The 17,669-nt window shown below is 40.6% G+C and overlaps 1 protein-coding gene across 2 annotated transcripts in view; it reads right to left on the bottom strand.

Annotated features, from left to right (window-relative positions):
- Window positions 1-17,669, bottom strand: part of VPS35L (VPS35 endosomal protein sorting factor like) — a 156,765-nt gene that overhangs the window by 45,220 nt on the left and 93,876 nt on the right. For both annotated transcript variants that reach the window (XM_053695001.1, XM_053695002.1), the window contains exon 27: window positions 8,282-8,421. In XM_053695001.1, the coding sequence (XP_053550976.1) occupies window positions 8,282-8,421 (140 nt within the window). The remainder of the gene's footprint in view (window positions 1-8,281; window positions 8,422-17,669) is intronic.

Raw genomic sequence — 17,669 nt, 5'->3', positions numbered from 1 at the left:
TAAAGGGTCATGAAACACAGATTTGTTTTCTTTTATGATTCACACAAAACATACATTAAAAAAAAACAAGTTTCCAATAGAGATATCTAGGTAGGTAGAGTGCACGTGTCTAAAGAACTACATGTCAGGAAAAAGTGCATGTTATATCTGAACCATGAAAGAAAATATTTGGGTCATTTTTAGATGTTTGTTTAATTATAATGTGTGACCATAGAGGAGGTGAATGATAATAAAGCTAAGTGATAAAATGTTTTTATGAAATCAGTGGCTGTTTAGTTATAGGGACAAGAGGTAGTAGATGGTGAAAGGAGTGCAGAAGTAATTCTATCTGGTGTGAAATATAGTCAGATCCAGAGCAGCAATGCACTACTGGGAGCTAGCTGAGCCCATCTTGTGAGCCAATGACAAGAGACATATGTGTAGCCACCAATCAGTAGCTAGTTTCCAGTAGTGCATTGTTGAGCCTACCTAGGTGTTTTTTTTAAACAAATAATATAAAAAGAACAAAGTAAATTGAATAGAATACCATACTTACCTTAGGATCTTTTTCTGTGCCTTTGAAATGTACTTGTGTCATCCTTGGGTGAAATGTGTTTTGATTTACTTCTAGTAACTTGGTTATTAGAAGTAAAAAGAAACTTGGTGGAATATTTTAAAGGGATTTTAGAGGGACATTCAAGGAAAAATAAACTTTTATGATTCAGATAGAGCAGCAGTTTCCAATTTACTTGCATTATAAAATTTTGCACAGTCTTTTTATATTCACACTTTCTGAGGAACAGGATCCTACTGAGCATGTGCACAAGCTCACAGGGTATACATATACTAGTCTGTGATTGGCTGATGTCTGTCACATGATACAGGGGGCCGGAAAATGGGTGAAAAAATAAATTTGCCAGAACAAAAATCTACTGCTTATTTGAAATTCAGAGTAAGTGCTATTGCATTGTCTTTTTATGATGTACTTGTTTATTATGTAGTTCTACTGCATTGAGTGCTCCTTTAATGCATGTGATACTGTATAAAGTAGTTATATTTACTATAATTGTTTACAGAATGTTTTTTTTCTTCCTTTTTTCCCCCAATTAAGTTATGTTCCCTAAAACTTTCCATAAAAATAAACTTAGAAAAACAGAATTTATGTTTACCTGATAAATTACTTTCTCCAACGGTGTGTCCGGTCCACGGCGTCATCCTTACTTGTGGGATATTCTCTTCCCCAACAGGAAATGGCAAAGAGCCCAGCAAAGCTGGTCACATGATCCCTCCTAGGCTCCGCCTTCCCCAGTCATTCGACCGACGTAAAGGAGGAATATTTGCATAGGAGAAATCATATGATACCGTGGTGACTGTAGTTAAAGAAAATAAATCATCAGACCTGATTAAAAAACCAGGGCGGGCCGTGGACCGGACACACCGTTGGAGAAAGTAATTTATCAGGTAAACATAAATTCTGTTTTCTCCAACATAGGTGTGTCCGGTCCACGGCGTCATCCTTACTTGTGGGAACCAATACCAAAGCTTTAGGACACGGATGATGGGAGGGAGCAAATCAGGTCACCTAGATGGAAGGCACCACGGTTTGCAAAACCTTTCTCCCAAAAATAGCCTCAGAAGAAGCAAAAGTATCAAATTTGTAAAAGTTGGTAAAAGTGTGCAGTGAAGACCAAGTCGCTGCCTTACATTGGAAACAACCTTCGGAAGAAAACCAGGCTCGGTACGTAAAACCACCTTATCTGCATGGACCAGATAGGGCGGAGAACACTGCAGAGCAGATAACTCAGAAACTCTTCAAGATAATAACTTAATATCTACTGAATGTAAGGGTTCAAACGGAACCCCTTGAAGAACTGAAAGAACTAGATTAAGACTCCAGGGAAGAGTCAAAGGTCTGTAAACAGGCTTGATTCTAACCAGAGCCTGAACAAACGCTTAAACGTCTGGCACAGCTGCCAGCCTTTTGTGAAGTAAAACAGATAAAGCAGAGATCTGTCCCTTCAGAGAACTCGCAGAAAATCCTTTCTCCAAACCTTCTTGTAGAAAGGAAAGAATCTTAGGAATTTTTATCTTGTTCCATGGGAATCCTTTGGATTCACACCAACAGATATATTTTTTCCATATATTATGGTAAATTTTTCTAGTTACAGGCTTTCTAGCCTGAATAAGAGTATCTATTACAGAATCTGAAAACCCACGCTTTGATAAAATCAAGCGTTCAAACTCCAAGCAGTCAGTTGGAGGAAAACCAGATTCGGATGTTCGAATGGACCCTGAATAAGAAGGTCCTGTCTCAAAGGTAGCTTCCATGGTGGAGCCGATGACACATTCACCAGGTCTGCATACCAAGTCCTGCGTGGCCACACAGGAACTATCAAGGTCACCGAAGCCCTCTCCAGATTGATCCTGGCTACCAGCCTGGGAATGAGAGGACACGGTGGGAATACATAAGCTAGGTTGAAGATCCAAGGTGCTACTATTGTATCCAATAGAGTCGCCTTAGGATCCCTGGATTTGGACCCGTAACAAGGGACCATGAAGTTCTGACGAGAGGCCATCAGAACCATGTCTGGAATGCCCCATAATTGAGTTATTTGGGCAAAGATTTCCAGATGGAGTTCCCACTCCCCCGGATGCTCCTCCATCGCCAGGGAACTCCTTGTTACCCCCTGATGGTTGATATATGTAACAGTCGTCATGATGTCTGATTGAAACCTTATGAATTTGGCCTTTGCTAGTCGAGGCCAAGCCTTGAGAGCATTGAATATCGCTCTCAGTTCCATTATGTTTATCGGGAGAAGAGAGTCTTCCCGAAACCATAGACCCTGAGTTTTCAGGGGTTCCCAGACCGCGCCCCAGCCCACCAGACTGGCGTCGGTCGTGACAATGACCTACTCTGGTCTGCGGAAGCTCATTCCCTGTGACAGGTTGTCCAGGGTCAGCCACCAACGGAGTGAATCTCTGGTTATTTGATCTACTTGTATCGTCGGAGACAAGTCTGTATAATCCCCATTCCACTGTCTGAGCATGCACAGGTGCAATGGTCTTAGATGAATTCGTGCAAAAGGAACTATGTCCATTGCCGCAACCATCAAACCTATTACTTCCATGGACTGCGCTATGGAAGGAAGAAGAACAGAATAAAGTACCTGACAAGAGCTTAGAAGTTTTGATTTTCTGGCCTCTGTCAGAAAAACCTTCATTTCTAAGGAAACTATTATTGTTCCCAAGAAGGGAACTCTTGTTGACGGGGACAGAGAACTTTTTTCTATGTTCACTTTCCACCTGTGAGATCTGAGAAAGGCTAGGACAATGTCCGCATGAGCCCTTGCTTTTGACAGAGACGACACTTGAATCAGGATGTCGTCCAAGTAAGGTACTACTGCAATGCCCCTTGGTCTTAGCACCGCTAGAAGGGACCCTAGCACCCTTGTGAAAATCCTTGGAGCAGTGGCTAATCCGAATGGAAGTGCCACAGGTAATGCTTGTCCAGAAAGGCGAACCTTAGGAACCGAAAATGTTCCTTGTGGATAGGAATACGTAGGTACGCATCCTTTAAGTCCACCGTGGTCATGAATTGACCTTCCTGGATGGTAGGAAGTATCGTTCGAATGGTTTCCATTTTGAATGATGAAACCCTTAGAAACTTGTTTAGAATCTTGAGATCTAAAATAGGTCTGAATGTTCCCTCTTTTTTGGGAATTATGAACAGGTTGGAGTAAAAACCCATCCCTTGTTCTCCTAATGGAACAGGATGAATCACTCCCATGCTTAACAGGTCTTCTACACAGTGTAAGAATGTCTGTTCGAAGATAATTGAGACCCGTGGAACCTTCCCCTTGGGGGTAGTTCCCTGAATTCCAGGAGATAACCTTGAGAAACTATTTCTAGCGCCCAAGGATCCTGAACATCTCTTGCCCCAGCCTGAGCAAAGAGAGAAAGTCAGCCCCCCACCAGATCCTTCCCAGATCGGGGGCCAACACTTCATGCTGTTTTGGTAGCAGTGGCAGGTGACTTGGCCTGCTTACCCTTGTTCCAGCCTTGCATCGGCCTCCAGGCTGGCTTGGTTTGAGAAGTATTACCCTCTTGCTTAGAGGGTGTAGAATTTGAGGCTGGTCCGTTTCTGCGAAAGGGACGAAAATTTTTGCTTCTTTTTAGCCTTAAAAGACCTATCCAGAGGAAGGGCGTGGCCCTTTCCCCCAGTGATCTGAAATAATCTCTTTCAAGTCAGGGCCAAACAGTGGTTTACCCTTGAAAGGGATGTTAAGCAAAAGCGCTCTGCGCGCCACAATAGCAAACCCTGAATTATTCGCCGCTAATCTAGCTAATTGCAAAGCGGCATCTAAAATAAAAAAGAGTTAGCCAATTTAAGAGCTTGAACTCTGTCCAAAACCTCCTCGAACGAAGATTCTTTATTGAGCGACTTTTCTAGTTCTTCGAACCAGAAACACGCAGCTGTAGTGACAGGAACAATGCATGAAATTGGTTGTAGAAGGTAACCTTGCTGAACAAACATCTTTTTAAGCAAACCCTCTAACCTTTAATCCATAGGATCTTGAAAGCACAACTATCTTCTATAGGAATAGAAGTGCGTTTGTTTAGAGTAGAAACCGCCCCCTCGACCTTGGGGACTGTATGCTATAAGTCCTTTCTGGGGTCGACTATAGGAACTAATTTCTTAAATATAGGGGGAGGACAAAAGGTATGCCGGGCCTTTCCAACTCCTTATTTACTATGTCCGCCACCCGCTTGGGTATAGGAAAAACATCGGGGGGCACCGGAACCTCTAGGAACTTGTCCATCTTACCTAATTACTCTGGAATGACCAAATTGTCACAATCATCCAGAGTAGATAATACCTCCTTAAGTAGTGCGTGGAGATGTTGAAATTTAAATTTAAAAGTTACAATATCAGGTTCTGCTTGTTGAGAAATTTTCCCTGAATCTGAAATTTCTCCCTCAGACAAAACCTCCCTCCTGGCCCCTTCAGATAGGTGTGAGGGTATGTCAGAACAGATATCATCAGCGTCCTCTTGCTCTTCAGTGTTTAAAACAGAGCAATCACGCTTTCTCTGATAAGTAGGCATTTTGGAAAAAATGCATGCAATAGAATTGTTGTATGGTAATAAGTATTGGCGCACTAGATGTACTAGGGGCCTCTTGTGTGGGCAAAACTGGTGTAGACACAGAAGGGGATGATGCAGTACCATGCTTACTCCCCTCATTAGAGGAATCATCTTGGGCAATATCATATCTATGGCATTATTATCCCTACTTTGTTTGGACATTATGACACAAATATATCACATATATTTAAATGGGGAGACACATTGACTTTCATACATATAGAACATCGTTATCTGATGGTTCAGACATGTTAAACAGGCTTAAACTTGTCAACAAAGCACAAAAAACGTTTTACAATAAAACCGTTACTGTCCCTTTAAATTTCAAACTGAACACACTTTATTACTGAATATGTGAAAAAGTATGAAGGAATTGTTCAAATTGCACCAAAATTTCACCACAGTAACTTAAAGCCTTAAAAGTATTGCACACCAAATTTGAAAGCTTTAACCCTTAAAATAACGGAACCAGAGCCGTTTTTACATTTAACCCCTATACAGTCCCAGGTATCTGCTTTGCTGAGACCCAACCAAGCCCAGAGGGGAATACGATACCAAATGTTGCCTTCTATAAGCTTTTTCAGTGGTTCTTAGCTCCTCACACATGCATCTGCATGCCATGCTTTCCAAAAACAACTGCGCATTAGAGGCGCGAAAATGAGGCTCTGTCTATGACTAGAAAAGGCCCCCAGTGAAAAAGGTGTCCAATACAGTGCCTGCCGTTTTTATTAAAACCATCCCCAAGATTTAACAACTATTAAAAGTAATAATCTGCCAAATATACTTAGTAAAGTAATCGTTTTAGCCCAGAAAAATGTCTACCAGTTTTTTAAGCCCTAATGAAGCCCTTTATTCTTTTACTTAAACTTAAGAAAATGGCTTACCGGTTCCCATAGGGAAAATGACAGCTTCCAGCATTACCGAGTCTTGTTAGAAATGTGTCATACCTCAAGCAGCAAAAGTCTGCTCACTGTTTCCCCCAACTGAAGTTAATTCCTCTCAACAGTCCTGTGTGGAAACAGCCATCGATTTTAGTAACGGTTGCTAAAATCATTTTCCTCTTACAAACAGAAATCTTCATCTCTTTCCTGTTTCAGAGTAAATAGTACATACCAGCACTATTTTAAAATAACAAACTCTTGATTGAAGAATAAAAACTACATTTAAACACCAAAAAACTCTAAGCCATCTCTGTGGAGATGTTGCCTGTACAACGGCAAAGAGAATGACTGGGGAAGGTGAAGCCTAGGAGGGATCATGTGACCAGCTTTGCTGGGCTCTTTGCCATTTCCTGTTGGGGAAGAGAATATCCCACAAGTAAGGATGACGCCGTGGACCGGACACTCCTATGTTGGAGAAAAGGAAGTCAATGGAAAAGACTTTAAAACTGTGCGCTCTATCTGAAACACTGCAGTTTCATTTTGATTGGTGTGTCCCTTTAACAGTAAATGGAGATAACTGTATAACTATATATACATTAAAAGATGTAGTTTCCGTTTTTTTTTTTAACCTGATGCATTTTTGATGTAGGAAAATCATTACATTAAAATTACACAAAACTGCAATAACAAAATACTCTGTGTTACAGCATTTTTATCACACTATTGCTTGCCTAATGTGTTTAACCCTTGCAAAAGCTGCCACTGATTGGCAGCTATCCACATTTGCCTCTTGTGCTGCCAATCACAGCTAATCGCCAGCTTAGAAGCGGGAGTGTATACAGAGGCAGACTGAGACCAACTAGGGCCCCCTTTGCAACAACCTGCTTCCTATGCCCCTTCTTCACCCACTGTCTGCCTGCCTCACCCCGACCAGGGTTCCCAACATCAAGGACCAGAAACCCCATACTCTAGGGCACCCACAGCCATAGACCCTCCCCCAGCACCCCCCCCCCCCCACACACACACACACACACTACAAAGGCCCCCAGAGCAACAGACCTCCTCTATTCAGGCTAAGGGCCCCCACTCCAGGGACAGGGCACCCACTATACCCACCTTTAACTGCTTAGTTCCTGCTAGCACAGCTGTCAGCACTGCACTAGCTCCTGATCATCTACTCCCCACCCAAGCTCGCAACCACTAGCACAGCCGTCCCATTCTAAAACTTCCCTACCTGCTGTTTCTCGCTCCCTCACAGTCACAAACGCTAGAGCGGCTCAACTATCATCTCCGCACTAGAACATTTAACAAACGGTGACTGTGAGCATAAGCAGCACACCAGGAGCCCCCCCCCCCCCTTGGGTTGGGCCCTCGGTCAAGGTCCTATTGCCCATCTTCTCATTCTGCCCCTGAGTGTATCACTGCCATGACTACCACTTTGACTTTGAAAAATATTTCTCCATCTTCTTGTCTGTGTTTTGTTTGACTTCTTACGTCTGGGAGCTTTGTTCTACTGTTGCCGATTCAGCTTGTACCTTTGTATCTTCTGCTTGAATTACCTGGATTGAAGAGTGCTTTTGACCACTGGCCTGAACTAGGATACAGTTTCTGCTTTGCCCTTCTGTTCTACCTGAATTGAACTCTGCTTTTGATGTCTCACCTGTACCTGGTTTTCATTTTATACTTTATCCATCTGAGTTGCCCGAACTGATCTGTGAACCTGACCTCTGGGTAGTCACTGGACCATTCTTCAGAACCTGTTCGGCCATTGTTCCTGCTCCTTTGATTTCTGTTCCTAAAGATCTTTTGTCTCATCATAATTTCAGATGCTTCCAGCTCATCACCAAAGGTACCTTTGTATTACGGAAATTATCCAAAGACCTAGGTTGATTCTCTCTCCTGTACCTCAGCCTCTGGGTCCTTTCTGGTAGTACTTCTATCCGTGTGTTTGTGACAACTGCCGCTTTAGTGCTAACTAAATGTTTTACTTCTTTTTGGGGATTAAACACAAAGGTATAGGCAAGAAACAGAGCAATAAAAAAGCTGTAATTCAAAGGGTATCTTTAAATATGTTATATATACCGTGCTTGGATAATCCTTATAATCATAATAATAATAATAATAATAAAAGTCTTGTGTTCTACAGATGCCTAGATAAATCACTAGATATTAGCTTGACACATAAAATCGCCCAGCTTGGTCTCTCTGCTCAATAATATTTTGTATTATACTCAACATGGAACCATTATTAATCAGATATGAACCTCAGATACTTACAGGCACCACCAATAATGTAGAGAAAAAGTTGCTAAGAAATTCCAAGAGAAACGCTTCAGAGGATCTCATCTTTCCGTCTATGCTGAGAGTCTTTGGTACCTCTGGAACGAGGCTTACGGCAGCTTTAAAGAAGGCATCCGCTGCACAAAGAAAATGTTATTAATTATTGGAGGTATTTATTAAAATATAATTACCAACTTAAAGAGTCATAAGTTAAAAAAATACATCTTCTAATTCCTTTGAGTATGTAGTTTTAAGACTATCAACCTTAAAATACTGTGCGTTTAACCTCCACAAAGGGATTAAACACACAGTAACAATTACTGCTTGGGACCCACTGAGCACTGCTGGCCCTGGGAGGAACCCATAGCTGATCCGACCAGCATCACTAGTTGCACAACTCAGATGTGCAACACTGTTTGTGCTCGGGACCAGCAGTGCTCTGTGGGTTATGAAGAGTACTTCTACTGAGTGTTTACTGTTAATTTTTTACCTACAGTAAAGGATCACCTGCAGGCTTATAATTACCATTAGCTCGCTGGGGGACCCGCACTTATCCCTACCTTTCTTCACAGAGCCCAGCCAATGCATATATGTTGCATACATAAATCTATATATTCTGAAGTGTGGTTGCACTTTTTATGACAACCTTTACACATATGTTTATTGTCTTTGATATAGTATAAAAAGAAGATAAAGAAACATTATATGGCACACTTACAACTATGTGTGAGGTGGTCACTGGCTAGTGTAGCAAAGGGTAGGGTTAGAAAAGGACTGTAAAACTTTTATAACATTTATTACATTTAATTAAAAATGGACTTATTGTCCCATATTAAAAGGGTGATATTATAGTAAATTAAGGTAACCGCTGCCTCCTGTATGTCCTCACCAATTACACAAAATAGGTGAAAAGACCGCTAATCAACAATAAGATAAGGGGGAATGTATTGCCTGAAGCGCATCCGCCAGACTACCGTGTGGTAAGAGGAATCCCTAGTCTCTTAGGAAAAAGAACAGTTTAACTAAACGTAACACAATAGTCTCAGCTTTTTGCTGATAACGTGGGAGTTACCGCGCTAGAACCCCCACAACTGAAAACAATTAGAGCGATCTTAAAAACTTGCCATATTAAGGCCAACAATTTTACAATAAGATAGGGACAAACAGGAGGGCAGTGTGAACACCTGGAGTGCGTTTCGCCACTGCTTCGTCAAAGACAAAGAAGTATGATATCCATGCAGTATGGTTGGGACTTATTAATTCGCCCCCCCCCCCCCCGAAACATTCCTCCAGACACCTTTAACTATATGTTGTAGCCGTATGATGCAACCTTCACTACCAGAGAGTTAAAATGCTTATTTAATGTGTTTATGCTTGTGGGATGTATTAGTATGAGAGATGTCATGATTAGCTAGGGAGCTATTGGTGTTTAGGGATGACTTGTGGCCCTATTCATTTGTGCATTTTACCAAAACAACAATAGATATAGCTACAGCCATAAAAGGAATTGTGTGGGGGAGTTAGAGCTGTACAATTCAGAAACTTAAAAGAAAGGGTTAATCGTGAGGCATTGCAGTATAAATTTGCAGATAAAGTATTTAATGTACATATTATATTTTGTCTGTATCTCAACTTGTTTTATGTTCCTTTAAGGGCTTGCAAAATCAGATAATTCTGATGTTTTTAAAACTCTAGTGCTTAGTAGACAAAGTCTGTGTATCTGGAAGAAATAACGAACTAAAAGTTCTTTACATAGAGGCAGAGTTCATGGTTTGTCCAGTTATTCACACTCACTAGAAAATAAACTATGAAATAGCAAAAGAGCAGAATCACAAATGTATTTGCTCTGTTTTTGTAAACGTAAAGCCTTGAAGCAAATAGAGGGAACACGTAAGCCAGCATTTTATAATGCGAGCACCTACTGTGTATCTATACGTTTGGGAGGGGAAAGCGACTGACAAGCTTAAAGGGATACTAAACACAATTTTTTTTCTTTAATGATAAAGCATGCGATTTTAAACAACTTTCTTATTTACTCCTATTATCAATTTTCTTTGTTCTCTTGGTATCTTTATTTGAAAAAGCAGGAATGAAAGCTTTGGAGCCGGCCTATTTTTGGTTCAGCACCCTGTATAGAGCTTGCTGATTGGTAGCTACATTTAGCCATCCAAATATTCAAGCGCAACCCAGGTACTAAACCTAAAATGGGCCAGCTCCAAAGCTTTCGTTCCTGCTTTTCAAATAAAGATACTAAGAGAATGAAGAAGAAAAAATTAATAGTAGTAAATTAGAAAGTTGCTTAAAATTGCTGCTCTATCTGAATCAAGAAAGAAGAAAAAATTAGGTTCAGTATCCCTTTAAAGGGACATGAAACCCACATTTTTTCTTTCATGATTTAGAAAGAAAATGCATTTTTAAACATCTTTCTAATTTACTTCTATTATCTAATTTGTTTTATTCTCTTGATATTCTTTGCTGAAAGGCATATCTAGATATGCTCAGTAGCTGCTGATTGGTTGCTGCACATAGAAGCCTCGTGTGATTGGCTCACCCATGTGCATTGCTTTTTCTTCAAATAAGGATATCTAAAAAATGAAGCAAAATAAATAATAGAAGTAAATTGTAATGTTTTTTAAATTTGTATTCTCTATCTGAATCATGAAAGAAAGATTGTGGGTTTAGTGGCCCTTTAAGGTCTATCACTGGAATCCCTCAACATGGAGTTAAATGATGAAAGATTGATATGTGAGATTACAGTCTCCAAAAGAAATTTGCTGCTTGCTGAGATAATCTGTATAGAATTCTTTGGTTCCTGGCAGATAGACCAAAATAATGTCCAGAATATGTGTTTCTGACTGGCTTACTGTACCTGTAAGGTTCCTCTCAAGAAACGTATGCAACGTTCTCAGATATAACTCTTACTGCTGTGAGCCAGATTAATTACTCTGACTTCCAGTACATTAGCAAAGATTACTCGTCTACTAACCAAGGGCCTTAATTTAATTGATTCGGAACATTGCTCCCCAACCTAGAATATCTGAAATCTTTGATCAAGCGTATCCACCAGGGATCCATTAGGATCCTGCTCCTTTGCAGGAATGACCAAGTCTTCCACCAGAACAGAGTGTATATTATTTTGAAGGGTCATTAGCTATTAAATTACATAAATCCTCCAGAGACCAGAAATGTCAAACTAAATGAATCAGATATAAAATTCTACTCCCAAAAAAGATAACTGTCTGGCTGTAAAGTAGGTGATTTTCCTTAGAGGTGAACATCCAATTGGGCTTGGTCATAAAAGACAGAAAATAGTCTTAGCAATGAGAAGGAAATCCAAGTGCAAGGAAAATACAATAAGGATGTCATCTAACTAGTGGAGCACATGTATACATTTTTTAAATGCATGCCGCTAGCACCTTTATTAGCATTCTTGTTGAACAGCAAGAAGGGCCGGCAAACAAAATAATTACGGTTGTTCCCCTTAATGAACCTGAGAAAATACCAATAAACAATGGCAAGTCATCTCAAACTAATGTCAGTAAACACTCCACTGTAATTGCAAGCTAGGCAAGCCATCTTTCTCTTGGTCCTGCTGAGCAACATTCTGCAACTTTAGAGGCCATAGCTAATAGTAGGCAATTAATTGCACTTTGAAATAAAAACTTTATTTTTATAAAATGGTCTCCATATTTCTATCCATGGGGTCTCTAAATGCAAAGAAAATAAAAAGATATATTATTACAACAGATATAATAACAGCATTAGCTTTTGGAGGATGATCCATACAGTCAAAAAGCATACAAAGGTATAGAATATAATTGTGTAAATGTATCACAGACAAATGTGTTTCAGCCTTTTCCTTTGAGCTTGGTATCAACTTTAATAACTATGGGGAAACAGGAAATAACATTTTTGTTCAGATGCCAAAGCATACCAATTCTTATTAGTAGAGATAGCAGGAACTGGTTTACGAAAGTGGAGAGTATCTCTCACAACCTGAATAATATGTGTAAACATGGATAAATCATATGCAAGAGGCTCTGGGGTAGTTGGGATACTAGACAAATATCCACCACCTATATCTGAAGCTGCATGAGGAATGTTATACTTCTCGCATTCAGTTAATACATAATTCTCAGGCTCTAAACATTGCTTTTTATAGGTAAGCTCTGATTCTCAAATACATTTTCCATTTTTAATATAGATTGTATACACCAGGCTCTCTCATGTGTAACAAACTACATACACACATGTGTAATTGTGTGTCTGCATGAGTATGCATGTGTGTGTGTATACATATGTGTTTATGCAAATCCAGTAAATAAGGTTAATTACAATAATTAGTTATGTTGCATTATTCCACATCTAGACAAGACAAAATTTCAATTGAGACTCCCAAGTTAATGTTTTGTTTATCATAACTATGTCCTGTATTTTACTTGCTCTTTGCTCTAATACAAAAGTTAAAAGGGACAGTCTACACCAACATTATTATTGTTTAAAAAGATAGCTAACACATTTACTACACGTTACTCAGCTTTACACAACCACCATTATTATATTAATGCTTTTGTATTTGCTTTTCACAACAAGAGACTGCTAATTCATGTGAGCCATATAGATAACATTGTGCTCTGTGCCGTGGAGTTGTGGCTGACACTGCACTAATTGGTTAAAATGCAAGTGAATAGATAATAAATAAATAGCCATGTGATAGGGGGGCCGTCAATAGAGGCTTAGATACAAGGTAATTACAGAGGTAAAAAGTATATTAATATAACCATGTTGGCTGTGCAAAACTGGGGAACGGCTAATAAAGGGATTATCTATGTTCATTAAACAATAACATTTTTGGAGTAGACTGTCCCTTTAAGGGATTTTAATATTTAATTCCTTTTGCATGACATTTTCAGGCTTTATAAGGAACTAGTGTTGTGTGTAAACTGTAAACGTATGTTTGATATCCACACAACACCTGACTGTGTGTTTCTTTTGTTTCCACACAATAATATGTTTTGCTGTAAATCCTCCAGCCCCGGCTGATTATGGCCTTGTGTTGAACACAAAAAAATACAAAATCAGATATCCCAAAATCCAAGCTCAGCGCCCTGAGTCAGCTCATTCTCAGCAGCTGCTGGATCTTTCTGGCTTACTGAGCTACAGGACATATAGAGAACCAGGGGCACCACTCAAAGGGCACGGAGCAAGGTCAGACAGGCATGAGGGCATTACACAGAGATGCGTCTGGATCTTGTTAAAGGAACATTATAACAAGCAGTCACCTTGACACACACAAAATGTCTCAGCTGGTAATGCCCTAGCACCTTACAAACTACAAAATAAATTATTTACAAGCATTTGAAAACTCAACAATGACTGTATTGTTTTGCAGTCCAGTGACACACCCCTTGTCTGAGACTATTTATCTTATATTATTTGTTGTGACCAGTTAGGGAAAGATTTAAATTAAATATTAAAGGGACAGTAAACCTTAAAAATAATGTTATATAATTCTGCACATAGTGCAGAATTATATAACATTATATTAGCCAAACATTATAAAACATAATTGTATCCTATTATTTTATTTTTTTTTAAAAACGCTGTTTTACAGACCCGCTCTCTGCTCTCTGCTGAGCGGGTCTGTTATATTTACTCAGCGCATCGGGCCAGCTGTATAGTCACAGCCCGGCCTGAACGCGCCATAGCACTAAGTGCAGCTCGCTCCTGCTCTGTCTGACAGCATGAGTGAGCTGCACTTAGTCTTATGGCGCGGTCGGGCCGGGCTGTGACTATACAGCTGGCCCGATGTGCTGAGTAAATATAACAGACCCGCTCAGCAGAGAGCGGGTCTGCGAAACAGCGTTTTTAAAAAAAAATAGGGTACAATTATGTTTTATAATGTTTGGCTAATATAATGTTATATAATTCTGCACTATGTGCAGAATTATATAACATTATTTTTAAAGTTTACTGACACTTTAAGTATTATTTCACAGTTACTTTTATGTTGTTTTAGGGGTGTGCTAATAAAATGTTACAACAATATATTTGCACACCTCCACAATAATCTTGCTTTCGTAAGATGTTGAGAGTCCACAAGCCATCACGAGTGGTATTAAAGGGATAGTCTAGTCAAAATTAAACTTAAGCAACTTTCTAATGTACTCCTATTATCAATTAGTCTTCATTCTCTTGGTATCTTTATTTGAATGTAAGCTTAGGAGCTGGCCCATTTTTGGTTCTACCCTGGTGCTCAACCAAAAAGGGGCCAGCTCTTTAGCTTACATTATTGCTTTTTCAAACAAAGATAACAAGATAAGTAAGAAAAAACATAAAATTATGCTTACCTGATAATTTCCTTTCCATCTGTATGAGGAGAGTCCACGGCTTTATTCCTTACTTGTGGGAATACAGAACCTGGCCACCAGGAGGAGGCAAAAACACCCCAGCCAAAGGCTTAAAGGGACAGTCTACCATAGAATTGTTATTGTTTTAAAAGTTAGATAATCCCTTTATTACCCCTTCCCCAGTTTTGCATAATCAACACTGTTATATTAATATACTTTTTACCTCTGTGATTACCTTGTATCTAGGAACCTTCTTCCAGCCCCCTGATCACATGACTGTGACTGTTTACTATCTATTGTCTTAAATTTAGCATTGTTTTGTACTAAATCTTAAATAACCCCCTGTGCCTGAACACAGTGTTATCTATATGGCCCACGTGTACTTTCTGTCTCTTTGTGTTGAAAAGAGATTTAAAAAGCATGCGATAAGAGGCAGCCCTCAAAGGCTTAGAAATTAGCATATGAGCCTACCTATGTTTAGTTTAAACTAAGAATACCAAGAGAAAAAAGCAAATTTGATGATAAAAGTAAATTGGAAAGTTGATTAAAATTAAAAGTCCTATCTGAATAATGAAAGTTTAATTTATACTAGACTGTCCCTTTAAATACCTCCCCCACTCCCCCATCCCTCAGTCATTCTCCAGAGGGAACGAGGAACAGTAGGAGAAATATCAGGGTATAAATGGTGCCAGAAGAACAAACAAAACATTTTGGTTCGCCCAACAGAGAAAATGTGCGAGGACCGTGGACTCTCCTCATACAGATGGAAAGGAAATTATCAGGTAAGCATAATTTATGTTTTCCATCTTAATATGAAGAGAGTCAACGGCTTCATTCCTTACTGGTGGGAAACATATACCCAAGCTCTAGAGGACACTGAATGAAAACGGGAGGGTAAAAGAGAGGCGGACCCTATTCTTAGGGCACCACAGCCTGCAAAACCTTTCTCCCAAAAGCTGCTTCAGCCGAAGCAAAAACATCAAATTTGTAAAACTTTGAAAAAGTACGTAAGGAAGACCAGGTAGCCGCCCTACAAATCTGCTCCATAGAGGCCTCATTCTTGAAGGCCCAAGATGAAGCCACAGCTGAATGAGCCGTAATCCTCTGAGGAGGCTTATGTCTTGCTGTTTCATATGCTAAGCGAATAATGCTCCTCAACCAAAAAGATAGGGAAGTGGAAGAAGCCTTCTGCTCTCTGCGCTTCCCAGAATAGACAACAAACAATGCTGAAGTCTGTGTAAAATTATTCGTGGCCTGAAGATAGAATTTCAAAGCCCGAACCACATCCAGATTATGAAGTAATTGTTCCTTCGAAGGAGGAGGATTAGGACACAAGGAAGGAACCACAATCTCCTGATTGATGTTGCGATCAGACACAACCTTAGGGAGAAAACCCAACCCAGTGCGAAGGACAGCCTTGAAGTTGTCAGCATGAAAAACTAGGTAAGGAGGCTCCCATTGCAAGGCCACCATCTCAGAGACTCTGCGTGCCGAAGCAATAGCCAGTAGAAAAAGAACCTTCCAAGACAGTAACTTAATGTCAATTGAATGCATGGGCTCAAACGGAGCTCCAAGGAGAAGCGGAATGTCTAAACACAGGCCTGATTCTAGACAGAGCCTGAACAAAAGACTGTATATCAGGAAGCTCAGCGAACCTCTTGTGTAATAACACAGATAGTGCCGAAATCTGTCCCTTCAAGGAACTAGCGGCAAGTCCCTTCTCCAAACCATCTTGGAGAAAGGAAAGAATCCTGGACACCCTGACCTTATGCCAGGGGAATCCACGCTCTTTACACCAGAATAAGTAGGTCTTCCACACCTTATGATAGATGCGACTAGTGACAGGCTTTCTAGCTTGAATGAGAGTATCAATCACTCTCTCAGAAAAACCTCTCTTGGCTAGGACTAAGCGTTCAATCTCCACGCAGATTCTGATGAACAAAAGGGCCCTGTTCCAGCAGATCTCTGCGACAAGGTAACCTCCATGGAGGAGATGAGGACTTCCCCACTAGGCCCGCAAACCACATCCTTCGAGGCCACGATGGAGCAATTAGAATTGCTGAAGCTTGCTCCTGTTTGATGCGGGCCACTACCTGAGGTAGAAGTGGTAACGGAGGAAAAATGTAAACTAGTTTGAACCTCCAAGGCACTGCAAATGCATCTATCAGATCCGCCTGTGGATCCCTGGACGGCGACCCGTATCTGGGTGGCTTGGAATTCGGGTCGGGACGCTATGAGATCTATCTCCGTGGTCCCCCATCTGTTGCAAATATCTCCGCAAACACCTTGGGATGGAGAGACCATTCTCCCGGATGAAAGGACTGTCTGCTGAGGAAATCCGCTTCTCAGTTGTTCACTCCCGGAATGTGGATCGCTGACAGCGGGCAGTTGTGGGCCTCCGCCCATTCCAGAATCCGAGATACTTCCCTCCTTGCTAGGGAGCTCCTCGTTCCCCTTGATGTAAGCCACGGAAGTAATGTTGTCCGATTGGAATCTGATAAAACTGGGACGAACCCAGAAGAGGCCAAGCCTTCAGAGCGTTGAAGATCGCTCAAAGTTCCAAAATGTTGATCGGGAGAAGAGATTCCTCATGGATATGGAATCTATTATGATGCCCTTGAATTCTACCCTGGTACTGGGCACCAGAGAACTCATTCCTAAGTTTATCTTCCATCCATGAGATTGAAGAAGAGCAGCTCTGGAATGGTCTTCTGCCAGCCGGCAGGACGGAGCTTGGACCAGGATGTCGTCCAAGTATGGCGCTACTGCAATACCTCTGGACCTCGCCACTGCGAGCAGAGCACCCAAAACCTTTGTAAAGACTCTTGGAGCAGTAGCCAGACCAAAAGGAAGAGCCACAAACTGGAAATGCTGATACAGAAAGGCGAATCTTAAGAACTTGAAGTGATCCTTGTGTATTGGCACATGTAGGTAAGCATCCTTCAAGTCTATCATAATAATGAACTGTCCCTCTTGAACTAAGGGCAGAATATATCTTATCGTCTCCATCTTGAACGATGGGACTGACAGAAACT

The sequence above is a fragment of the Bombina bombina genome, chromosome 11 (genome assembly GCF_027579735.1).
Source record: "Bombina bombina isolate aBomBom1 chromosome 11, aBomBom1.pri, whole genome shotgun sequence".
In the NCBI taxonomy this organism is placed as follows: domain Eukaryota; kingdom Metazoa; phylum Chordata; class Amphibia; order Anura; family Bombinatoridae; genus Bombina; species Bombina bombina.
This window is presented reverse-complemented; position numbering and strand designations above follow the sequence as displayed.